The sequence below is a fragment of the Maylandia zebra genome, linkage group LG3 (genome assembly GCF_041146795.1).
Source record: "Maylandia zebra isolate NMK-2024a linkage group LG3, Mzebra_GT3a, whole genome shotgun sequence".
In the NCBI taxonomy this organism is placed as follows: domain Eukaryota; kingdom Metazoa; phylum Chordata; class Actinopteri; order Cichliformes; family Cichlidae; genus Maylandia; species Maylandia zebra.
This window is the reverse complement of record NC_135169.1, coordinates 42,210,486-42,236,352: the sequence shown is the minus strand read 5'-3', so window position 1 is coordinate 42,236,352 and position 25,867 is coordinate 42,210,486. Positions and strand designations below refer to the sequence as shown.

The window sequence follows — 25,867 nt, the reverse complement described above, 5'->3', positions numbered from 1 at the left end:
AGCAATACAAGAAAACCGGTTCTTACTTTTGAATCCACTCTGGACATTCTTTCAAATGTCTCGCAGTGGTATATAAAAAAACTTGTGTTACTGACTCTGATGGATAATAAGGGTCAGCTCTGTCTTTCTAAGGTTAGTTTGTTTTAAAAATTGCTTGTATATTAATATTTAATAGAACAAATGAGCTCACAGCAGCTCCACCAGCTTTTCTCCTGCTAATCGAACTGACCGTAACACCAAAACTGTACACTTCATAGGGGTTTTTTTTGCATAAATTGGAAGGGTAGGTGATTTCTGGGGTGATATATGAAAAATATGCTTTTCTTATATTTAAAAAACATGGATGCCTGTCATCTTGTCTGTGCTAGAATAGAATAGAGATTGCATTGCTGTGCGGTCACAACCTCATTCCAGCTGTCAACACACCTGAATCAAATGATTAGGTCATTACCAGGCCTCTGGAGAACTTCAAGACATGTTGAGGAGGTAACTTAGCCATTTAAATCTGCTGTGTTGGATCAAGGACACATCTAAAACCTGCAGGACACCGGCCCTCGAGGCCTGGAGTTCGAGACCCCTGATTTAGGGTGACCTGATCCAGCCTTAACTATATGCTTTATCAAAAAGGAAAGTTTTAAGTCTAAACTTAAAAGGAAAGAGGATGTCTGTCTCCTGGATCTAAACTGGGAGCTGTTTCCGGAAAAAATGGATCTGATAGTTTAAGGCTCTGCCTCCCATTCTAGGAGATGCTAAGTTTATCTGTTTGTAGTTGTGAGAAAGGTGGTGCACGGAGGCATTGTTGGCTACTTGCTATGGTCAAAACCAATGTTGGTGTTTAAGAACTGTGAAAACATCAGGATGTAAAATCACAGCATTAAGATGTTGATTCAAAAAGTTCACATGTTGAATCTTTGGTGTCTTCTTATTACAACTAACTGTAGTTGCAAAGAACTTAGTCCAAGCACTTCTCTCCAGCTTTTGTTGTTGCTTTATTACAGACAGCAACCTCTTAGATCATAAATAACTGACTTGTTAGTGACGGGCAGGAACAACTTTTCCACCGTCGTTACTCACGTCATTAGTCCTATCACCTTTAGATATTGATTGGGTGGTGAGAGAGCCGTGACACAGAGAAACGCATTGCCGTTCCAACTGAACTGTTTTCAAGTGAGAGCACTGTGAGCATAGCAGGAAAAAATCTGTGCACTAAGGGTGTTTTTGCAATGCTCAGTGAGCACTGTTAACACTGAACATTGTATTTGTATAGAAAGTAGACACTGCCAGAGCAAAAACAGCTGTCAGTGGACACACACCCTAAATTGACGGGTTTTTTTTAGATTGATTTCAACAAAAGGAAGTATATTTTCAGAAAACATGTGTAAACTGTTCTGAGCAGCAGCTATATTATCCAGATGATACGGCAATATGGTCTCCATTTTGAAACACGGGGGATCAACTTGATGCCGGCTATCCCATAAATAAGCTGCGGTGCTTAGCGTCGGCCCAGATCGGGATGCAGGTCCCACGCTCCCCGTTTCACTCTAGCCCCAGCCTGGTGTAACTCACTCCAGCGGCTTTACGCGGCTAATTTATGCCCATCCCTTCCTTTCGTACCCTCTTTAAAACACCACAGTGGCCGTGGGTGGGTGAAAGAGGGATGTGGAGTGTGTGTGAGGTGGTGGGCTTTGTGTAGTGGGACCCTGATGAACTTAGCCTTTGCATTCACCAGAAAGCTGCTAAAACATATGCGTGCTAATGGGAAAAGCTTGATGGTGAGAGCACATGAACACAGCTTCAGGAAGTAGTAAATGTCACTGCTGATTCTTAATTACGTGCTCGAGTCCTCTCAGCGCTGTGGCCTGCATGTGGAGTTTTTAGAGGCTTTCTCAGGTGGGATCAGAATGTGGCTTATTCAATAACAGTAAATTGTTAGAAAATATTGTGAGCTGAGCACAGTGGTGGTTGGTTTTAGAGCAAAGAAAGTGCGTCTTTGCTTATTGTACCCTTATATCAAGACATACTTTTTTTTATGATCCAATTCTTGATTGATTTAAGTATTAAACTGACGCGCTTTTGTCTTGTCTTCCTCTCTTTACACCAAACTGGTCACGGCAGATGGCCCCGCCCCTCCCTGAGCCTGGTTCTGCCGGAGGTTTCTTCCTGTTAAAAGGGAGTTTTTCCTTCCCACTGTCGCCATGTGTTTGCTTACAAAGGGTCGCCTGATTGTTGGGCTTTTCTCTGTTTTCATGTAGTCTTTACCTCACAACATAAACGGCTTAAGCTGACTTTTATATGCTATTTAAATGGCATTGAAATGAATTTAACTGAATTTAATTTATATACGTCATTGTTGACATGTCCATGTGACCATTTAATTTATAGTTGCCTGATTTCTCGTCCCTGGAGAATAAAGCTAACCCAAAATTCTGTTTTTTGGTGAATTTTATGAAAACTTTCTTTATTGATCTGGCAAATCAAGCAAGTATTTCAATTTGTCCAATGCTAGAGTTTGTAGAATAAAAAAATAAGAGAATTCCCATCATGCTCTCGTTATATCTGTTTTTTTCATTCATTTTATTCATAGTTTTGTCCCTCTTAACCTTGCTGATTATATGGGGGTTTTTTGGACTGATTTAATAGCTAATGTCAAATAAATTCACCGGTAAGCTATTGTAAGCAATCCAATCTCACGGGTTGTTCTGGGGCAATGCAACTCTACAAGACCTGAGCTCTCATGTGCCTGCTATTCTGAAAAACAAATCATTTTTGCTTTCATGCATACTCCAAAAAGCTGTGGCCCCAAAATCGAGACAGAACAAATGTCTTCCTCTGCAGAGCTGCGGGGAGTTCACCGAGAAGATGTACTCTAAGCCAGAAGAGATTGGCCCATCGGAGGACGAGCTGGCGTTCGTCTTTCCCTCGAGCGCATTATTTATCCCGTGCCTTTGCATGCATCCTCCCACCTGAGCCATGATACAGTAATCTCAATAGGTGTGTTTATGGCTCTGTAAATCTATCATCTTCACATTACCACCAAACACTGAAACCAGCTTGCTCGCAAGGCTCAACGATCCAGCTGACCGCTCCTCTGGATGGAGTATTAAATAATAATCAATCACGATTAAGGAACGATGAGAGGAAAAGCTTGACTCATGTGGAATGCGTGGATGTGGAAGAAGTGAAAGCTAAAGCTTAGGTGACAATGTTGGAAAAAAAGAGATATTTAGGGAGTAACATGTTTTAGCTGTAACGCTGCTTACTTTCATTTCAGCTCCCGTCTGGCTTTAATTGGATTTAGATGATTGTCAGGGAATTACATCTTTATTTTAATCCTCTGGTTTTGGTGGGGTGGGGAAGTGTGGTTGACTTTCAGCTGCAAGTCGTAAAATCCTTGTCCTGGTAAAACATTTTATACCGTGGCTCAGAAAGCTTTTTAAACAATGGCTTTCGTATAAATCATGCCTGGTGCACATACATCGTCTGTGAGGGTGGTGGGAGGCTACCATTTATATCCCGCCTGAACCATTAAAGTCTTCTCGTGGGAGCTGAGGGTTCGGGCTTTCGAGGGGTCCTCGATGTGAGTCTCTCGTTAACTTTAGCTTCGTTTGTCTCTCTTCCTCAGGACGCTGGGACTGTTAAGTAATGTCATCGCATCATAATATTGTAATCTTTTAATTTGACTCTTTCTTCTGCAGCAGAGGAGCGGTATCAGTTAAACATCTTCTGCTTGGAAAGTCAACATAGTGACCCTTTACAAGACCTCAAACACATTCAGCATGAGAGAGCTTTTCTAGTCGTTTCACCAGACAGCGAGTGATGATAGAAGCGGTGTTTTCAAATGTATGGGGTTGGCTCAGTTTCCATCACATTAAAAAGTAAAAACAACAACAAAGTTAACTTTAACATCATTCTATACTAATAATGATGAACAGCTCATTTTGCTGAGCAATACATGCTGTATTGTCAGCTGTTTATCACAGAGACATCATTAGGGGTTCTCAAGTGTTGTGCAACCAGGCGAAACCCTGCTCATAATCCCAACACTGCACACTGAGAGAGAATCGAGTGATTTTATGACAGATGGTGGTGATTTGTCACAATCAAATGAGAGATTCTATCTGCCTAAAGACAACACGGGGATGGGTGGAAGCAGCGGCCATGAAATGGTTTTTTTATTAGCATACAACTGAATGTTGTTCTCCTCGCGCCTGTGCAGGTTCTCTCAGGGTCTCTCTACTGGCTTCCTCCCACATTCCAAAAACATGTTAGGATAATAGGTGAGGATGGATGGATGGATGGATGGATGGATGGATGGATGGATGGATGGATGGATGGATGAATGGATGGATGGATGGATGGGCAACTACATTTCCCTCATCTTTACTTTTTTCACTTGTTAATGATATCGTTTGGGGGGAAAAAGAAATATCAACCAGTGTGTCTGTGGTAATTCAAAGCTTAACAACTTCATATAATCTTTAATTGAGGGCTTTAGATTATTTTTAATTAGATTGAAAACATCACATGAACAGTAGTGTTATGGGCATTTTTTTTTTAATATAGACACAAAAAGCAGGAATACTGAGAAAAAGATAAGCTTGAGTACAAAGGTGATTAACCTTGCATAAATTACAGGAAAACACAAGCGACAAAGGGCAAAACATTAAAGCGATGGCAGGACCACAAGGAGAACTGGTGAGTCAGCAAGTAAGTGTAAAGTAACAGCTAAAAAAGGAAAATGGAAGATGACAAAAACTAACACAGAATCCAACTGGTGAAAACCAGTGAGGGTCGGGAAGATGATTAGAAGCGATTGAAGGTAAATGAACAGGGACTTTTGGTTGTTGCTGTCAGACAAGCTGGTCTGAGTGTATCAGAAGCTGCTGATCTGCTGGGATTTTCCAACACAGCCGTCGCTTGGATTTACAGAGAAAATGTGAAGTGAGTTCCAGTTCTCTAGATGAAAGATGCCTCATTGATGTCAGAGGTCAGAAGAGAATGGCCCAACTGCCCTGAGGTGATAGAAAGGCAACAGTAACTAATAGCTACTGGTTACAAGCAGAAGAGCGTCTCTAAGCATGGAAGATGTGAAAACTTGAAGCAGAAGGGCTACAGCACCAGGAAACAGCACCAGCCACCACTCCTATCAGCTAAAGATCAAGTATTGATCCATCCTGCTTTCTATGGGCGGTTCTGGCTGGTGGCGTAATGATGTGAGGGATATTTTCTTGATACACTTTGGGACCCTTATTACCAACTGAGCATCATTTACACACCACAGCCTACCTGAATATTGTTAGTAACCATTTCCATCCCTCTATGACCACAGTGTCACCTCCAACTGGTTTCGTGAACATGACAGTGAGTTCAATGTACTCAAATGGCCTCTACAGTCACCACATTTGATTCCAATAGAGCACCTTTGGGATGTGGTAGAGTTGAAGATTCACATCATGGATGTGCAGCTGACAAATCTGCAGCCATTGCGTGATGCTGTCATGTCAATATGGACCAAAATCTTTGAGTAATGTTTTCAGCACTTTGTTGAATCGATGACTTCAGTCAGGAAAACTGGGGTGAACTTTAATAGGACTTTTACCATCATGTGAATGCGCTCACTTTAAGTTTTAACTGCAAAATAAAAGGGGATCTAAATTAGCTGTTGGCTTGTTTACAGTCAGTCTTCTTGTTTCTGGCTCTGTGAGATTGTTGTTGTGATTCAACCTTGTTCCCATATGTCAGCAATTACTTTGGGGCAGCCAATGTTATCCTAACCCATTCTTTCATATTAAAGCAGAATCATCTTTTAAGACAGTGGAGCATTTGTCTGTGGACAGTCATTTCCCCTAATCCTCAAAACCTCCTGCATGCTTCTCTTATGCAACCTAATATCCGAGCCTGCCCTTGTGTAAAATAACAATGCGCTCTATCATTTTTCTCACCTCATCATCTTCATGGATTGTTGTTTAAATTGTCAGGAGACACCTTCGGCAATGTTGTGGTAGAGAGCCGTCTCCAAGCTCGTGTCAATCAAAACCGTTAATTTCCTCCTCGGGTGTTTGGTTTTAAGCTCTAGGCACATCATTGATGCCACGGTTTATTTTCTGTAGTCACACATTGGCAAATACGAGAAGGATTTCTTCTAAAAGTAAATATCAGAGGGTTATGGATTGAGAATGCATGGGCCGCATCAGCCTGTGAACATGTCAAAGTCCACGTCCTTCCCTGCTGGCACCACAGACTACACCAGTGTGTGCGCGTTAAGATAATTCCCCAATTCATGGAACATGCTCAACCTACCAAATCAAACAAGCTAAGTCCGATTCTGTCAGTGACTTTGGACTTCGAGACAGGTTTGCTTTGTAGAGCTGAAATATAAAAAAGTGTGTATGTGTGCCGCGTTAAGTGTCGAGACGTCTGCTCCGATGTTGTGATTAGGGTGGCTGACTATTTGCTCTGGAGTGCAGCACATTCCTCTCAGCCTTAATTGATACCAATTATGCGGCTTTTGATTTGGTGTTTGATTGGGAAGAAGATGTGAGGCCTTGATTCGAAGGGCACAGAGTTTTTATTGTGTTTGGAGCCTCGGGGTTGGATGCCTGAATGATAGCTTGCTACCTTGTGAGTAACATCAAGGAATGCCAGCGGGTCATTTTGCCTGCGCTATTTTTAATGTTGGGTTTCAGATTTTTGTTTTTTTGCGTCCTGCCATCGCAAAAGGAAGCTGGAAAGCCACTCAGTGTATAAGTATATTCCCCGTGTGCCAAAGGGTTGTCCATCTTACTGGGTGTTTTTTTTTCTTTAAATAACTACAGGATTTGTCCCTCCAGGGGACACCTGGCTTGTCCCCCACCTCCACGGTGTAAATGTTCTCTAGCTTAAACTGCCAGATGTTATAAAAGGCTCCATTGAAGTAAACCTTTAGCTCATAAAAAAGGGGGTTGTAGGCGGGTGGCTGAAAAGTCTATCCTGATAGCTTCAGTGACCACACTATGTCATCTGATTTAACATAGAGGCTCACACATGTAACTCTTTGGGAAAAATAAAGCGATTTGGAGCCAACGGTGAAGTATGGCAGTGCCAAATGTGTCTCTGCTTTGCTCAGATGTGTAATTGAAGTCACCAGTTCTGCGCAAGCAGGCTGGAAATAAAAGGTTAATTCTAAAGATGTCACAGTAGGACCGAGAGTTTCTGACATTTCCAACAGAGTGAGGGAAAACTACAGAGAGGGAAAAAACCCATCCAAAGCTTAAAAGAAAGAGGAAGCAGTGGCATGAGTGAGACGGAAACTTGAGATATTAGGAAAAGAAATGGAAAAGAAGAAAATTGGTTTACAGTTGTCTGTCTGCCATTATTCCTTCTCTCTGACAGTCTGACCCACACACACACACACACACACACGCACACACACAAACATGCAAAGCTGTGAAGCTGCTGCTGGCCCAGCTTCTTGTTTGTACTAACACTGTCATCTGAAGCCCATTTATTGATTGGCTAATGTGCCAGACCTGAGGGCTCATGGTGCTTGGATCAACCCCCCCGCCCTTCCGATTACTTCCTCCAACTTTCATGCAGTGCACGCTCTAAAACGGACACACACGCACACACATTCACCCACGCTCTCCCTGCCCCCTCTCCCTCCCTCCGCTTCCCCAAGATACTCTTGAGAAAGAACGGGAGCAAGTCAGACAGGAGACGGCAGGCAGGGAGGCAGACACAGCACGCAGAGTGACCCACGGAGGAGGCCGTCACGCATCGGACCCAGACACACACACAAAAGTACTCACGAGCAGATCTGGAGGGACTGGGTCTCACACACGCGCACACACACACACACACTTTGAAAAAGGCATGGAACAAGACTTTTCATCCTGCATGCTGTTGATGACAGCTCTTCTACTTCTGGTACTGTGATTTTTACCCTGTTATCTCAATTGCATTTTAAAGTTTTTATTTTGTCTTTGGTTATTAATGTCCTCTAAAAGCATCTATTTGAGTGTTTATGCTTGTATGTGTGTGTATTTTGAAGTAAGCAGTGCACTCTCCACATCCTGGAGTCTTCTCAACAGTAGCTTTGCCAGGTCAGCTACAGCAGTCCTGCAGCATTGTCTTATTATATTATTATGTTTTTTAACCTAAGCCATGAAAAAAGGACTTGTGCATGCGGAGGTCAGCGAGCTGCAGGCTCACTGTTACATTACAGTGCCTTCCTCACAGCATGACCGTGAGTACAGTACTGTGCTGCGCAGTGCTGGCCACATGACAAGGGATTTAGCAGATGTGCAAATATCATGTGTCTTTGCCAACTGCAAAGGCCGTCGTATTGACACAGTCTGCAAAAGAAGGCACCAGAGTCGGGTTTCTTTTTCCCCTTTTTCAGGAGTTTTCCATCTTCAGGGAAAGTGTTTTTAGTCTCAGCTGCTGACAGGTGACTTAAATAGAATCCGTCCATCAGAATAACTCATAACGTGGAGTTAAGTGATCTTTAATCATATGCTCATTTCCGCTTTTTTACCTTGTGGAAAAACAAAGGCCTTGCGGTTGTCACCCTCGTGTATTTGCTCTGTTTTTTTTTTTCACAGTATGAGCACCAGTGAGCAAATGATAGTTTGTGTTTGCAAAGGTGCTTTTGCAAAGAGTTTTAGGAAGCATTATGAGTCAGTTATGGGTGCATGAACGCTCAAATGAAATAAGAAGCGCGATAGATCATAGCAGAAGCGGTGGGACGTGCAGTGATGGAGGGTTAAGGAAGAGTAGATATCTGAGCCGTTTGATTATTGGCTCCAAATCCCAGCAGGACAGCCGTCCAGCTAGCGGAGCCTTGTCTTCCTCCGCTTTCATTGAGAACAATAGCAGCGCAGCGAGCCAAACAACCTCTTCATCTCCATCCCTTCATCCTTCATCTACTTCCACTCCTCTTTCTTCGCAAGCCTCTCTGCGCCTCGAGCACTCTTGGCTTTGCAACACACAGCCTCAGTCGTAATTGAGTGCAAAATTCACTGATTGCTTTTCAAAGGAGAATTAAGGTGGTGCACTAACCGGCTGCCCAGAGCGCAGCCTGTGTTTATTTACCGGGATCCAAACATTGAAATAGTTGGCCCGTGCAGAAAGTAGCGCCGCTGCCGATATGTTTGGCTGTATGCTCCGCTGGCTGTGTTTAGGTTTTGCCATTCCTCTCTGCTGTTCCTCCGGCGTCATCAGCACTGACAGCCATTTATATCAGTCCCCACGCACTTTTAATAATGTGAACCCGCCATCCCCTCTCAGGACTGTACAGCATGGGTGTTTTTCCTCCCATGACCCAAGGAAAATAATCGGAGCCCTATTATTGCATTGTTACTGTTTTTCTTTGCACGATCCATTCATCTCTGTATTTGAAGTGCACTGCCATGCTGTTCGAGGGAGGAAAAAGGGGGTAAAGAGGTCAGCATGAACTGGCTTTCCCCTAAAAAAACCTTTCTATCTTAAAGCATTCTACTTCAAACGCAAGCCTGGATCTTCACTGTAAACTGCCCAGTAGGTGCAAATTCATTTTCTGAACACACCCCACCCCTAATGTTCAGCGGCTTCTGGGTAAATGAGCTTGTTTAGGGCTCACATTTCATGCCTAATCTGCAAGAGCTGGAAATGTTAAATCACTGTCAAAAACTCTGTTGGATGTGCAGACACAAACTGCCGCCTCACGGTGTAAAAGTCCCTATTGTGCGACGCTGTCCAGAGCACACAATAGCAGCATTTCTGCAATGTTAGGAAAAGAAGTCTTTCATGGTCCAGCAGCATTATGAAGACTGAGTGGTTTAAAAAAATGATAATTTTTCTCTTGTATTCATCTGCTCCCATTGAACACTCCCAAACCGCCTTGGAAGATTGGCAGGTTACTTTATTGACTGTGTTTGCGCTTCGGTCTACTGAGCCACATTCCTGTTGCCACAGGAGGTGGACGATTTGTCCCAGTGTTGGTTCCAAGTTCCAAGTCTTTTTTTTTTTTTTAATTTTCCAAGTTGTCATCCATTAAACAGGTACAGGACCAGTTTTTTCCTTTACCTCAGTCTCACTGGCAGGTTTTAAGTAGAATACCTTCACTGAGTCCTTGTTCTAGATAGCAAAAACAATCTGTTTCCCTTTTCACCTAATCTGAGCCCGGTATTCAGAAAATGCAGCTCTCTATTGCTTCATTCAGTCAGCTCTGGAAAGGGCATTGAGAAAAGTGAAGCAGAGGAAAACTATCTTGACTTAAACACAACAATAGATATTGCCATATTGCCTGACAGCAGCGGCATTATAAATAAACCTTTCCCTACGAGCACGGCGAGTTAGTCCACTTGGAAAATACCAAAGACTTTATGAGGTAAACAGGAGCTGAGATAGCGAGGATCTTAATTTTTTTTGGCTGTCACCCTACATCCGAGACGCACACTGTCCTTGTAGTTGTAAAATTTAGCTTCTCATAATATTGATTTTGGGTGGCGCAGTAATATTCCCGTCTCCGCTGCCAAATACAGCACAATGCAATTAACAGAGAGAGGCACACGAGTGTGGCCCGAGCCTTAAGCAAGGACTAATATTTCAAACTTTAATGCATGACTCAGACATTTTAAATACGCAAAAGGGCCAGAAGTCAAGAACTCGTGATTACTTCCTCTTACTGCCTCTCTTTTCCTGTCATGTGCACTTTTATTGTAGTTTTTAGGTTTTTTTTAAGCTCCTCAATTGCAAAAGGAATGGCTGCAGGAAGCCACAACTCACTTGGCTAAAGAGCTGCTTTCTGTAATGATGGGAGATCTTTGCTAAGTCATAAGGTCAAAGAGTCCAATATAAAGATGACAGTGAGCTTCAGTGATCAGTTTATTTTATCTCAGCTTCTGTAGAGCTGATGAAGGCTGATAACAGCAGACGCCTGTTATCAGAGTGTCCAAAACACTGCATATTAACGTCTCTTCTTCTGGTGTGTAGAGCTCGCGTACGGCCCGATCAGAAGAGGACAGAGACACGCTTTGGGACGCCTGGGGTTCCTGGAGTGAATGCTCTCGTACATGTGGCGGAGGAGCCTCCTACTCCCTCAGACGATGCCTCAGTTCCAAGTAAGACCCAAAAGCTTCACAGAGGTAACCTGTGAGAGAACATGCAACAGTGTCGGGAGAGCTGGTCTGGTTCTCTTCATAGAGTAATATTAACATTTGCAAGGCTAATGTCTCCTGCAACATCAGACTTTTCAGAAGGAGAAGCCGCACACGTAAAAATATTGATGATGGAGAAATAAAGATTAGAGATTGCTCACATTCTTGCAGACATTACTAGAAGTTAACATACTAAACTGCTTTTCCTTATTTCTGTCATTGAGGTAAATATTATAGTTGTGGGTGGTTGTTAAATGTGTGTGTGAATGGGTGGATGACTGGATATGTAAAGCGCTTTGGGGTCCTTAGGGACTAGTAAAAGCGCTATATAAATACAGGCCATTTACCATTTACCATTAAATAATGGGGTCAGTGTATTTACTACTTCATATTAGCCAAAAGTTCAACTTAAGACTCCTCTAGAAGCTCAATTTCAGGTGTTTTTTCCAAATAATGGGTCTTGCTGACATCAGAGAGAGCGGATATCCTAATATGGTCATCTAATTTGTAAGAGGCAGCCAAGCAGCCAAAAACCTCTTAAAGGGAGAGAAGCTAAAAGACAAATGAGGATTATTTTATTTTTACAATCCTTTGGGCAGCATTTACTGATATCAGGTCTAAAAATCTCGGATGCAGAAAAAATTCCAGAAAAAACAATCATTATGAGAAGCAGGGGCATAAAGAGCCTTTTTAAAACAAAAATCAGTGGCCTGATGTAACTGTTGAGTTTATAGCGCAGTCATTAAATGATGACTACATCACAGCAGGAGAGCATTTGCTGTAAATTGAAAGTTAGAACCTCAGTGACCCTCAGAAAAATGGAAACATCCCACCGGCAATTTGTTAGCGTGTGTTCAAACGTGATCTGAGCTAATCCCCTTTTCTAAAGTAGAAAGTCCTGACTGAAGTTGGACGGATTTCCATCAAAATGCAACATCATTGCTTTTAGGTTTAGGCAGGGGTTTTAATAGTGTGAGTAAATCCCACAAATCAAATCCTCCATTCCCTTGGGTTGTAAGTGGAGTGCTCAAAATACACATGACTGTTAAAGATCCCTGAGTGGATCCACTATGGACCCGTCTAGACAGCCATGTGAGCCAAAATCTTGAATTCATCATTGACATTTGGAATCTGAATTTCAGTAATGACCCCAACATGTTTCCTCACAGATCAGAGCAGAACAATCAGTGACTCTTGCGAAACTACATGCCGCTTTTAATAAGTGTTTTATGTGACAGAATTTGGGCTGTGCAAACACGGAGTCCCACATTGGATGGATTCCCACTGCTCATCATCTCAGGCTTATATCAGGAACCTCTTAATCCTTGTGCCAGAGTCACCTGGTCGGTAAGGTTTCAAGCTAACCCACAGTGCTCCAAGATTAAAGCTCAGGGACCGAGTGCATTGGGTAAAGTGGTCAATTATAAACAAATTTAAGGAACAAGTGGGAAAAATGGACATAAGAAGGGAGACAGTACATTTTCCTTAGAAATGTTGTCACATTTATAGGCTGGGAAATAGCTGCAGGGTGACTTCACTTGCATTCCTCTGTTTTACAGTTCCCAGAATATACTGCTGCTCAACTCAAGGTAACCAGTGACGTTTGCTGCTGGCTGCAGAGGTAGCACCCCTAGTGACAGGACTAGTCACTCAGATCATGAAACAGTGCAATAGTCTAGGATCAAACTGCCAGAACAGCTCACATCATTCTTGAGGTCACAACCGAGGTACTGTGAAAGGCTCTCATATGTCTGCAACCATGAATCCATCTGCACTGGCACTAGACAAAAAGACTGAGCAGCATACAAGTGCCAGAGGGCCCCCACCCCCCACCCCCCGTGTACTGCACTGTAAACATTGAGGTCAATGTCTCTTTGAGGAGTTCATTTCACGATCTCTGGAGCAACCACTTCTCTTTGCCTGCCCAGAATATTTTGGTCAGACAAACCTCAGGAGTAATTGACTTGTTAAGAGGTGTTTGGGGCTTGAGCTTCATACGGGACATAGGCAGCGTGTGTATGTGTTGATGTACATTCTCCGCCTCCTCTAAGTCCAGGCAGGTTTGTTTACCAACTCTGGCAGTTGCCATAATGTATGGAGCTCTTGAGCAAATGGTAGGAGGCTTCGTTCCACCTTGTCCCACCTCACCCCGCTCTTGCGTGGGAATGAGGGAGTCGTAGCCTGGCCTCGGGTAGCAGATCAAACGGCATCATTAAAAAGCATAGCACAAGGCCCCTTGTGTGTGTGTGTGTGTGTGTGTGTGTGTGTGTGTGTGTGTGTGTGTGTGTGTGTGTGTGTGTGTGTGTGTGTGTGTGTGTGACTCTTTGGAAAAGGGAGCTGGAAATAGGTCTGCAACACCCTCCAAACCAATACCATTCCAACTCTCTGACTTTTTAATGCACACACGCACATACAGGGCACTTATTGCTACTGCAAAACACACCAGAGTTAGTTAACCTCTCGAAAGGGCATGTGCAGAAGTACAGACTATCCGCAGATTGCCTGGCCTTCATTACTTCTATCCACACAAGTTACTGCACTTGATCGCCGGCTTCTTTATTAACAGCAGCATAGCTGGTTGGATCCAAGTGTGAACATATGGATTAGATGTCATGGCAAGAAAAAGTGCTGCTCCAATATTAATGAAGCACTAGGCAGGAAAATATTAATCTGTACATGTTATTAAAAAGAAAAAAAGAAAGATCCAACCTCAACTTTGTTTAGAAGAAATTCACAAAGAATTTGACTGTGTCGTTTGTCACCATGACACCAATGGGAAGTAAATATCAACAACTGTAGGCAGGAGATGTTTCCTGTAGCAATGCGGTCACGTATGTACTGAAATTATACAGTGGGTGACATGAAGTGACATTAGGCTGTGAAGGCATGCCGCAACTTTTTAAAGGCAAAAGTGGGTAAAAGTGAAATTTCTCCAGGGCAATGAAATGTGAAATTAAGGTTGGCCTAGCAACCAAGATTATGTCTCTTTTACAGCCTTGGGAATCACTCTGTGTGGTCCATGCTGTGTTATTAACACCTCCATCCTTTTTAGTAATATTCCTAACAGTAGTAGACCTACAGCTCTGCCCTACAAATGAATAAAAAGACAAAATATATCATGATTAATTTCACTGACAACTGCAATATTTTTGCCTAATCTCATGATACTCTGGCCTCTGTTATGCTCTTTGTTCCATCTTTTTCAGCTTCTCGTTATCCTCCTGAGATAAACAGTAAACTCTTAGCTTTCCTAAACTGATCAATAGCAGAGCTCATAGCTTGAGCATATTTTAGGCGTTAGCAAATCAGCTACATTTTTGTGTGCCCACATGCCTCAAGTGTATCAATATTGTGGCATGGGTTTTGGAGCCCTGCGTGCAATTACTTTCAATCTTGCGAGAAGAGTTGATGACATATATATGGACATTATGGGCCGGATGAATTTTACTGCGTATCCAATACTAGCCCAATTTTTTTATGGTTACAGTAGATTTTCCTTTTTTCTGTTTAATGCTATAGATGGTACTTTTAGTCTTTGTTGAGTCTCGTGCAGTTAACTAATGAGCGCACTCTCTGTAGTTGTCTTTTTGTGTTTGGGGTCACAGTTTGTGAGTTATGTTTTATGTGCTCCAAGACTTCTGATATTTCAACCGAGTTATTTTTCCCTAACCTATGATGACGCCATGATGAATCCCATGTCCTGGCCCTACGTCTGCTTAGCCTCCACTTTAGAGCTTCTAAAATCAAAAGGAAATGAAAAGGGAAATTCATTTTATTCCCTTTGCCTCTTTATGTCTCGTTTATATATTGCTTGTCCCAGTGTGAGTTTCCACGCTGATCCAGATCTTAGCTACCTGTCTCTCAACTCTTGGTCTTTGAAAGTCTCTTGTTAGGGGTTCAGGCCCCATGGCCTACTGTTTGATTTGGCAGAGGGGACCGTCTGGATTCGTCACAGGTTCTAATGTTCTTGCCATGCCACATGGTCCACATCCACTCCCTCCATTCTCTGGAATAACATTGTAAAAAACCTTAAGCCTTCATTCACTGCTGAGTCCAAAGTCAGTGACGTCTCCAATCATGATTCCAGATTAGCTAAGGGCCAGTGACACTGGAATTCCTCTTAACTTCCCAAAAGAATACCATTTGATTAGTTTCCACTGGGGTCTTTGATAATTGCCCTATCATAGTCACCATCAATGGTTTATCATCACTCTGCATCAAAGCACAAAGAAATCCTCATTTTCAATAAGTGGTTAGCTCGATAATTTGGGCAGAGACAAAGCAGACTGTCATGCAGGGAGTCGTGATCCAAACTGCTCCAATCTGTTCAGCAGACGCAGGCTGGAGGGCTTTACTCTGTCTGCGTTACTACTGCGTGCAGCTTTGCATTTTTTCAGACACACAGAGAAAATGGGGCTCCTATTTTTAAATGTTGTGAAACTCGTGTTAAAGCTTTAGATTTTTGAGATTTTCTTTTACAAGTAATAAGCTTGAAGTCAAATTGTCTATAAAGATTATTCATATCGCAGAGAATGGAGGAACATATGTCGAGTGTGGAAACTGAACTAGAGCCTGACTGCAGGGGAAATAATAGCTATTTGCTGTTATATCTATATCGGCATATATAGTAGCCAATAAATGAAAATGCAAAAGGTAAAGAAATAACACAGTTTTATGCGTTTTGCAGAATTTGTCCATCACAGTGCAATCTAATGCAGCAAGTGCTGGAAATCCACAAACAACAACCAGCTGGGCAGGTTGTAAGTACAGTTAGCAGCACAGAAAGTTAAATTATTCATCAAATAATTGCATTGAAGTTCTTCAAAAGGCACCAATGCCACAAACAGTGGTCCAGTTCACTAACAGATAGCTAGAGACTACTTGGCCACTCTGCTGCTGTTCTTGCCTTTCAGTCAAAGCAGTCGTGCTCAGAACTTTGATAACTTTAAGTCTCAATGATAACAATTTTAAACAATGTAGCCCTGTACAATTGTTTATGAAGGCTGTTAATGTTTATTTCTACTGTGTCGTTGGGCTTTATTCCAGTCTTTTAAATGCTTTGTGAGCCACCCTCAAGTGGTCATTTCAGGAACTGCAGGTTTTATCAGCTTCATTTGTCATCTTCAGCGTGCCACTGGATAATTATGCACAGTTACTTTGTGTGAAATACGCTGTTAAAGCTTTGCAAACGCACCACAGACTTATGTTCGTGGGTTGCCACATCAGCGCTATAATTTTCAATATGAATAATGAGGGAAGAGTCACTGGATATAACACCAGCTCCTTCAGATGATGATGACTGGTTCATGTTATGGTTTGTTTTATCATTCTCTCCCACGGCCTATTTACCCATGGTTTCATTTTTTTTCCTTCTGTAGGACCTGCGAAGGACAGAATATCAAATATCGCACATGCAGCAATGTGGTAAGTTGAACCCACTCATCTTTGTGTCGTGGATGTCGACACAGCTTTCAAGTGTTTTTATTGAAGAAGTAAAACTGATATGGCAAATTGTGTCTAAAAGATTTATGGGTACGGGGTGTAATTCAGTGATTTGGGATCTTGCTGTTTGAGAGAAAGTAAGAAGTTGCATCAAACTTCTTCTGTTTCCATTTATTCTGCTAATTTCATGCAGCAGTCTTCTTCCCACATACACATTTAGAGATGCAAGACTTCATTCGCCCTGCCTTTTTCAAGAATGTAAAATATTTTTAAATATGTTTTAATGTCCCTCAGGATTGCCCTTCAGATGCCGGTGATTTCCGTGCCCAGCAGTGTTCAGCTCACGCAGATGAGCAATACCAGGACCAGTACCACGAGTGGCTGCCGGTATACAACGATCCAGACAACCCGTGTGCTCTCAAATGCAAAGCCAAGGGCTCAGGCCTTGTGGTGGAGCTGGCGCCCAAGGTGCTGGATGGGACACGCTGTTACACAGAGTCTTTGGACATGTGCATCAGTGGTATCTGCCAGGTCAGTAACCATGTCATGAACCTCAATTGCTTTGAAGTCATCAAGAATTTTGGTTTATTTCTTTTAATTTTTGAAGCCAAGATGTACATCTTGTGGGACTTGCATATAAAAACTTCTTTTTTTCAGTAAACTAAGCAAATCCTTATATTTAAGATCAGCTCACCTTAAAAATAACTGAAAAGTTGATCTTCCAAAGTAAATATATCCCAGTGTGTTGTAAAAAGTTTAGATTAAGCTAGTAAGGCAAGTGAAGTCAGTGTGATGCTCTGTGCAGCTCTTTGATTGGCAACCTTGGGTCCTGGTATTCATGTGGCATTACTTTGACATGTACAATCTGCTTAAACATTTTCACAGACCACTACACCCCTGCAACAATACTCTCAAATAGGTTTAGGATCAAGGTGTGAACTTCCCCAGATCTTAATTCGAGTGAACATTTGTGGGATGTCCTGGAAAAACAAGTCCAACAAGTCCGCTGAGGCCCCCGTCTTTAAACGATGTGCTGTCAGTGTGTCTGATACCGCAGTAGCCTCAGAGATTTTGATGGGCTAAAGCTGTTTGTGGAATAAGGGGAGCCTACACAGTATTAGACCAGTGGTTCTAATGTTGTCGCAGTACAGTACTCCTGTCAACACTGGTACGCAATTTTTTTCAATATTCAAATTTCAATATCGTGCATTTGGGAGCAAAAGCTAAGACGTAAATCTCAAGAGGACCACAGTGGACTACCTTACAGCACTAGCATCACGACATCTGCTTTACAAATGAATATCCAATGAGTATTCCTTTAGATTTAGCGTTTGACTGACAGCCCAGGAAATATTTTGCAATGCATTTTCTGGGGTTGAATGGAATTATGTCCCAGGGCATCGTGTCTGCAGAGACTCAGAAGTGTCTCCCTTACAATGCTTGGAATGATATTGCGGTTTTTGGTTTTGTCTTGCTGACAGAAACTGCAAAATGAAATATCCACCATTCAACCATGGATGGCGTCTTAGTAATTCAATGAATGAATATTGAGGAGACCAGAGGGTTGTTTGAATCGCTTCATGGTAACACTTAAATGGTACTGAAGCTCCAACAGAACCAGCTGGAGTGCTTCATGATATCATATCCTTTCTCTTTACTTTTGTGTTGTTGCAGAAAATCTTCCCTGCTATCTTGTCCTCAAAACTAAGAAGGTAGAAGGTCTTTCAGGCTCTAAAAGTGAGGTGACTGTGCGTGTCATTTGTGATGTCTCAAAGTTTTTCGTGCTTCCTGTGTTTTCCAGATTGTAGGTTGTGATCATGAGCTTGGAAGCACTGCGACCGAGGACAACTGTGGAGTCTGCAATGGAGATGGCTCGTCCTGCAGGCTTGTGCGGGGACACTACAAATCCCAGCATTCTTCAGGAAAAAGTAAAGAATTGCTACTCTTTTTTACAATTTTTATTAAATAAAGAAGTAATTGCTGAGCTAAAGAGGTCCTCGAGCAGATATACTTGTTCACCACACAGACTATAAACAAGAGTTATAACTAAGCCCAATCAGCAGGGCACACAGCTTGGGATACCTGCCTCCATGCCTTTAAAATAGCTGCTTTGAAGATGGGAACCATGTCTGTGACCGCTCGCAGTCAGACGCCGTCTTCAGAGTAACTTCTGTTACTGCAACTTCTGGATTTGTTGCAGACCAGCCTAGATTGATTGCAGTATCTTGACAATCTGTCTACGTATATAAACTAGACAGCAGATATTTTCTAAACTTTCTGTCTGAGAGTGACTGCAATCAATTCCAATCAGACTGCAACTGTTTGGAGACAAGTTGCATCTCACCATGGGACCTCCTCAATCACCTCGAGGCTGAAAGTGTTGCACGTCTGAGCGACTAGCTAGTTGCTGCAACTGATTGCACTATTTTGAAATGAATTGCAACCACCAACTTTTCCTAGTCACAAGAAGGTTGCCATCCTTTTTCTACTCTAGCGTGTCTGAGTCATAAGTCGCTCGTTTTTAGCATTTGTGTCATATATTGATGTAGTGATTGGTACTGTTTCTTTGTTTTTGTTCAAGCTGAGGACACAGTGGTCACCATCCCTTACAAGAGTCGTCACGTGCGTCTGATCCTGAAAGGCCCGGATCACTTGTGTAAGTCCTGGTAGGTCCAGGGTGCCCTTCCATCCAAAACAGCTGAGCATGATCTCTGTGTTTGGCAGTGCTCTTTCATTTGTCAAATACTACACACTGAACATGAGTTCACCGCACCGCTCTGACTTTTCTGCACGGCGTGTTATGTTTTTAGCATGCTCCGATGCAAAAACAGTGAAACAGACACGGTGGTGACATTTTCATAACAGAAAACAGAAGATCGTACTTGGCAGGCCTTGAAATGAATGTTTCACACTAATAGCAATCTATGATCGATCTTTTACTCTGATTTCCAAAAGATATTACATTTTGGCCTCTCTAATAAAGACTCGTCTTAAAAGTAGCCCAGAGCAGACTAACCAGAAGAGATACGTGTTTCTTCCCTTTGCTCTGGCTCTGAGAAGACATAAGGCTTCCAGGGAAATTCACTGATGTCAAAGTCCTGGCATCAAATCCTCACCGGATCAAATGGATAACAAATGTTTCACCTCTGTGCCTGTCCTTTGCTCAGTGGCTAGTTTCCAGATCATCTTCTGAATGGACAGCTTTTTCATTAGATATTTCCACCCCCCCTATCCATTTTGCTCTCCGGCATCTTGATTGTAACCATGTGTTGCCTGGTGGTCACCACTTGTTCCCATGTATCTTTGTATTTTTTATTTTCTTTAAGCATCAACACTGAAGTTACACAAGATCCTGTATAGACAGGGATAAAGTGAGGTCAGTGAGGGGAAAGCATGCTGGCTACGTTAGCCTCATCACAGTGATAGAGTGACCACAGCACCCAGTCTGAGCTCTTTGTGTGTCGCTGGGTCTGACTGAAGGATCTGTGATCAACATTTTAATCACAGCTCCAGAACTTAAGAACTTTACTCATAAAATATAAAAAAAATGTAAAAATTAAAAGAAAGATTTTGTGGCAGGCAGTGGCCACACCTGTTTGTCTTCTCTTTGCACATATTGAGACTTTAATTGTTTGTTTTTTTTACCTTCAGACATGGAGAGTAAGACTCTACAGGGGGTAAGAGATGAACTGGTCTTGGATAGACCCGGGCAGTACTACATAGAGAACACCACCGTGGACTACCAGAAACTTTCAGATAAAGAAGTCCTGAGAATCACTGGCCCACTCGGAGCTGACTTCACAGTCAAAGTAAGCGCTGACATTAATGCACATCTCTTTTTCTTTCAGGCTACAGCAGCCAGTATTTGTCATCATCTTGTTAAAAATTTGAGAAATTTCCGAATTGTCCATCTGTTCTACTTCAGGCTTGACGGGTGTCTTGCCGGGGACCTGAGGAAGGACAGATCTCATATTTTCTCTAAATATTGTTTTGTATTACCAAGGTGAAACAGGGTGTGACATATTTGGCTGTCTTTGTGAGAACATTCATTAACATCAATGCATTCCTTACTGTTAAGTTTAACCAGCATATTTATACAAGCCCCAGCCTAAACTTTAGCTTCAAAACCCAAGTTTTGACCCTCAAACAGGTCTTTGAATCTGCATGAAAAAACGAGGACCCGACACAAATTACTACTAATACAAAATGTCATCACCCTCCCAGCCACACGCTTGCTTTAGTTGATTTATATTCGAAGAAGTCGTCAGAAGAAAGCTGCAAACCACAATTGCCCTGTTCTGCAATCAGTAAATCCATCCTTGTAGATGTCCTCTTTGAAAACTTGCCATGATTTTCTGCAGATATGTTTTCTAGAACAGGCTCTGCATTGGTTTCTTTAATGCAAAATTGTTCCAGTCAGCTCACTGCACTACTTGTTAAATGTTAATGTAAATTTTCTCAGGCACCAAAACCGAATGGTAATTCATCAAGTGGACAAAAGCACCACTGAAAGCAAAAAGAAAAGAAAAGAAAAGAAAATAATAATAATAATAATTTTAGAAATTCCGGGGAGATAAACGGGTCACCTCTCTGACTTTCTTCACAGGAAGTTAAAACCAGCAGCGCCTCAGCAGACCTGCGTGCTTGCAAATCAATCACCCTCATTCTTTGGTCTTTGGTGCAGTTTGAGTCAAAACTGTTGTTTTTGTCATGCAATCTCCTGAAAGTGGTGCGGCCAGTTTTTATTTTTTTCGCATGAACTCCTGGTGAACGTCTCACAGCAGCAAAGTTTAAAGCAGCTTTGATTTCATGTGTTTTAAAGATATTTGAGTGTGACTCTTTTAAATGTGAAATTCAAACAATTCTTTTTGTGCAATTGTTCACTTTGAAAATGTGTTTGAGCTGTGTGCCATGCATTCACACAGTAGCACAAACATTCAGAGCCTCCGAGCTCCTCACCGCTCCTCTGTGGTGTAAGTGCCGCTTACTGAAACTTGTACTTGACTCACGGTAAAGTCTCAAACTTTGAATAACTCCAAAAAATCTGATTAGAAATGTGTTATTACATAACAGCGCATAAGCCTAGTTAATACAACGAGCAGTGACGTGCCACAGTGGCTGTGACGTGTTTTTCTGCTTCAGGCCCACATGTGAGCACAAATTCCCAGACTAGGGCAAGTGAGTGGGCGTTAAAGGTTATACAGCCACGAGCCTGCGAAAACTTCCTCCCTCATAAACACAAGTCGGGATGGGACAATAACGAGGAACTGTCGAGAACGAAATCTGAGAAGCTTTAAATGGATAATTTTCGAATCTGTCACGAGGCGGACAGCCAGCTCATATCACTCCGCTGGAAAAAGGTTTGGACAAATGGAAAATCACATTAAAAAGTTGCCAGACAGTCTTTCCACAGTAAATACATGAATACGAAAGAGCGGTCGTCAAGTCTGATTTATACGTGCTGCTGCTAAAATGTGTCTTTGGGCTTTTTTTCAAAGCAAATGAAATAAAAGGCTAAGAAAACACGGACAGACATGGACGTACTTATTCTATTATTGTGTTCTATTACTCTGTTAAAATAAGGACTGTTCTAATTCTTAATCTATTAAAACAGCCTTTATTCTTTATTTTATTAAAGCAGAGCTCTAAGAAAATGTTTCCTCTGATCCAGCAGTTTATGAATTATTTTGTCTCTTAAGAGGATTTCATTATAATATTTTAGCTAGTAGCTGTGCAGATATGTACACTTTAGGTTTCCAAAGGCCAAATTCTTTGAGCATGTTGCGTTTATAGAGCCTTCTCCACATGGAGCCTTGTGTCTTGCAGATAAACATGGGCAATGTCATTGTACAACATGATTACAAAACGAAACGTAGGTCAAGTTTCTAAATTATCTTGAGAATAATTCAAGAAAAAAGTCACTTAGGATGTTCATACATGCTAGGAGCCTGAGTAGGGTGAGACACTGGTTAGTCCCATATTTTCTTTTTTTAGTGCTTCCCTTGTTTGGTAATTCCAACACAGTACATAAAGCAAAATTTCTACAGAACGACATCAGTTTCAATGAGAAACGGCAGTTTGTTGTTTCAATAATTAAAGTGAATTAAAGTGAAGTATTGCAGGGTGAATATTATTTTCTTGAGACCAAAGCTTCCAAAGGGAAGCTGTAAACATCTCTATTTCTCTTTTAAAGCTGGACTTTTCACCATACAGAGGGCCATCTGTGTAATTTAGCTCACTACTGGAACCAGCCTCAGTCAGTGATTACAGGAACTGCAGTGCAGTTTGTTTGGCACTTCCATATTCATTTTTAATCAATAAGGTCTTTTTTTTAAATCAGGAAAGTGTTAAGAAAGAAAGCTAATCACTAAAAACTAAGGCTAAATAAATAAATCAATTAATTAAAATTCTGTGGACGCAAAGTCAGTTTTAACAAATTATTTGATTCTATATAGCAGCCCTATTAGGTTGTCATGGCTACAACAAAGTTCAATTAACACCCCAAGAAGCCCAGGATGAGTCTCTCTTTGCCTCTTAGTTTGATACACTATCTTTAAAAAAATCTGTTTTTTAATCTGTCTAATGAGAAGGAAAGTGTGAGCCGTGCAGTGTAAATACTGCAGTCACCCGCTACACTGATAGTGATGACAAGAAATGCTGATTATATCTGAACAACGTTTCTGTAGGTGCAGTTTACGGGTGGTACAGACAGCGTGGTCCAGTACATCTACTACCAGCCCATCATCCACCGCTGGAGAGAGACCGACTTTTTCCCGTGCTCCGTCACGTGCGGTGGAGGTAAGCAGCATTTTGAAAATCACAATAGCAGCCTGCAGCATTTTCACTTGACCGATAGCAGGTTTGGTTTAAAAACAGGATCCGTTTAATTCACAGATATTTATTAAAAGCCTATTGAATCGTTGTCCTACTAGATCTCTCTTGATGGTCTTTGATATTTGCTGGCCTGCAGGTTACCAGCTAACCTCAGCAGAGTGCTATGATCTACGGAGCGGACGGGTGGTTGTAGACCAGTATTGCCATTACTACCCGGAGAATGTCAAACCCAAACCCAAACTGCAGGAGTGCAACATGGAGCTGTGCCTGGACAGGTTGGAAAGCAGAACTTAAAGAGGATTAAATTGGACTTTTTGTGAAAGCAAACCCTAATTTACTGTTTCTGACTTTTTAGTGACGGCTACAAGGAAATTATGCCATATGACCAATACCACCCCCTGCCTCGGTACATGCCCGACTACCTAGTAACACACAGAGGCACACAATACAAATCCTGACATCTGCTAATAACCGTCAGTCACTTTATGATGTCACCTTTCATGATGTCAGATGGGAGAGCAGCCCCTGGACGGCCTGTTCCACCTCTTGCGGCGGGGGCATCCAGAGTCGCTTGGTATCGTGTGTGGAGGAGGACATGCAGGGGACCATCACTCCCACAGAGGAGTGGAAGTGTCTTTACTCTCCCAAAACAGCTATCCTGCAGCCCTGCAACACATTTGACTGTCCCACCTGGCTGGCACAGGAGTGGTCACCAGTATGTGAACATTTCTACTGTTGAAATTCTTCTGTCATGTAACGTCTTGTATGTGGTGTATTTATGAGGCTTGTAAACATATGATGTGTTCCGAATGGGCAACATACAAAAACCCAGTGACACCGCAGCCAGTGTGATCCCTCTGAATAAATTTCCTTTCTGAACCATTGCACATTGAAATGATCAAGGCACTGCATCTGGATCAACCTAACCCTCCTGGTCAGCTTAGCTATTTTGCTTTAATTCTTAGAGCTGCTGTTACATTAACCAATCCTACCATAAATGTTGTATATATCTTCCTCCTGGGAAATTTTCTACCTCACCAGTTGAATGGGCTCATATAGAAATGTAGCGAGCTAGATTTGTGGCCTCCTAAAAACCTGGGATGTTGTTTATCTAGCACATTCTCCCTCTGCCTTTAAAATGCTTGTTTTGGCAGAGGATAGACAAAGTTCGCTCCCGAGCAGAGAGCTGCTGGGATTTTGGAAGGACTCTTTCTGTACCTCCCTTGAGTCAAAGACTTTCTATCAAATATGAGAAAAGCCTATTACTAGGAATTAACACATGGAAAAATAGGTTGATATGCTTGCTATCTGTGACTGCATGTCCTGTCATCCCCAGTGCACAGTGACTTGTGGTCAGGGACTGCGCTACAGGGTGGTGTTATGCATCGATCACCGTGGCCTGCACGCCGGAGGCTGCAACCCTACCACCAAACCGCACATCAAAGAGGAGTGCCTGGTGACTGTGCCCTGCTACAAGTCCAAAGGTGGGTGATTTTGCACGTTTTGTCATGTTTTAAATATAGAGTGGCGCTTTTGTTCAGCCTCATTTTTGCATCATTTCCTGTAGATACACTACCAGTTGAGGCAAAACCTGTGTGGCATAAGCAGGCCATAGAGCTTGAGGAGGAAGTCACAGCCGGTGAGGAACCAACGTGAGTACTAGCACTCAACAACAAAAAGCTAAACTGTCTTTCTGACTCTTAAAGCATTTGAGACCTTCATCACTAAGCCTCTTTGGACCAGTCAGAGGTGCAAGTCCTGTTAAAACCATTGCAGGTGTTTGGGTCTTGCTGCACTTTACTATTCTGGAAAGCTGCAACTGCTAAAGCTATACAAAGTAAAGTTTATCACCCGGAAAAGAAGGGGAAAATCTACAGCATTAAATTACTCTTGGTCCTCAAGGTTAAAAAAGCAAAAAGTCAGATCCCAGTTACACAGTTTCAACAACCAGCAGCTTAGGACTAACCTGGAGGTGAAATTGAAGTAGACAGAGCACGGCACTGGCACGTAAAGGCTACAGTATCAAGGTTGTGTTCATGTCAGCAGCAATTTCCATCAACATGGAGTCCAACAGGAGCGTTTACTACAAATCCAATTTCAAAAAAGTAGAGACTCTGCGTAAAATGTAAATAAAAACAGAATGCTTTGATTTGCAAATCTCATAAACTGTATTTTATTCACAGTAGAAAATGCACTAAATATTTAAATGGAGAAAACCTACCATGTTATGCAAAAGATTTCCTCATTTTGAATTTGATGACAGCAATGCATCTGAAAAAAATATTCCCATGTAGCAGACGGGTCTGCCCCGGATCTGGTGTCAAGCTGGCACTGCTGGCTGACTTCTGGCATGGTAAGTGGTATGTCCTCCAGATATGGGCCAGGTCTGGTGTAGATGGCACTGTTTATGTGATGGCATGCCACATCTGGCCCGATTATGGTTTGGTTTATGTACCCCAGGCCCATAGAAAACA

At 42.2% G+C, this 25,867-nt stretch overlaps 1 protein-coding gene across 4 annotated transcripts in view; it reads left to right on the top strand.

Moving 5' to 3' along the window:
• LOC101469483 (ADAMTS-like protein 1) overlaps positions 1-25,867 on the top strand; it is a 100,809-nt gene that overhangs the window by 56,783 nt on the left and 18,159 nt on the right. For 2 of the 4 annotated variants that reach the window (XM_004554382.4, XM_004554381.4), the window contains exons 3-14: positions 10,954-11,081; positions 16,496-16,541; positions 16,854-17,090; positions 18,361-18,487; positions 19,141-19,215; positions 20,211-20,368; positions 23,246-23,357; positions 23,530-23,668; positions 23,749-23,799; positions 23,904-24,108; positions 24,730-24,877; positions 24,961-25,045. In XM_004554382.4, coding sequence (XP_004554439.2) covers positions 10,954-11,081; positions 16,496-16,541; positions 16,854-17,090; positions 18,361-18,487; positions 19,141-19,215; positions 20,211-20,368; positions 23,246-23,357; positions 23,530-23,668; positions 23,749-23,799; positions 23,904-24,108; positions 24,730-24,877; positions 24,961-25,045 — 1,511 coding nt within the window. Of the gene's footprint in view, positions 1-7,125; positions 7,906-10,953; positions 11,082-16,495; positions 16,542-16,853; positions 17,091-18,360; positions 18,488-19,140; positions 19,226-20,210; positions 20,369-23,245; positions 23,358-23,529; positions 23,669-23,748; positions 23,800-23,903; positions 24,109-24,729; positions 24,878-24,960; positions 25,046-25,867 lie in introns of those variants that run through there. The other 2 variants (XM_004554383.4, XM_004554384.3) reach the window with 2 other exon arrangements.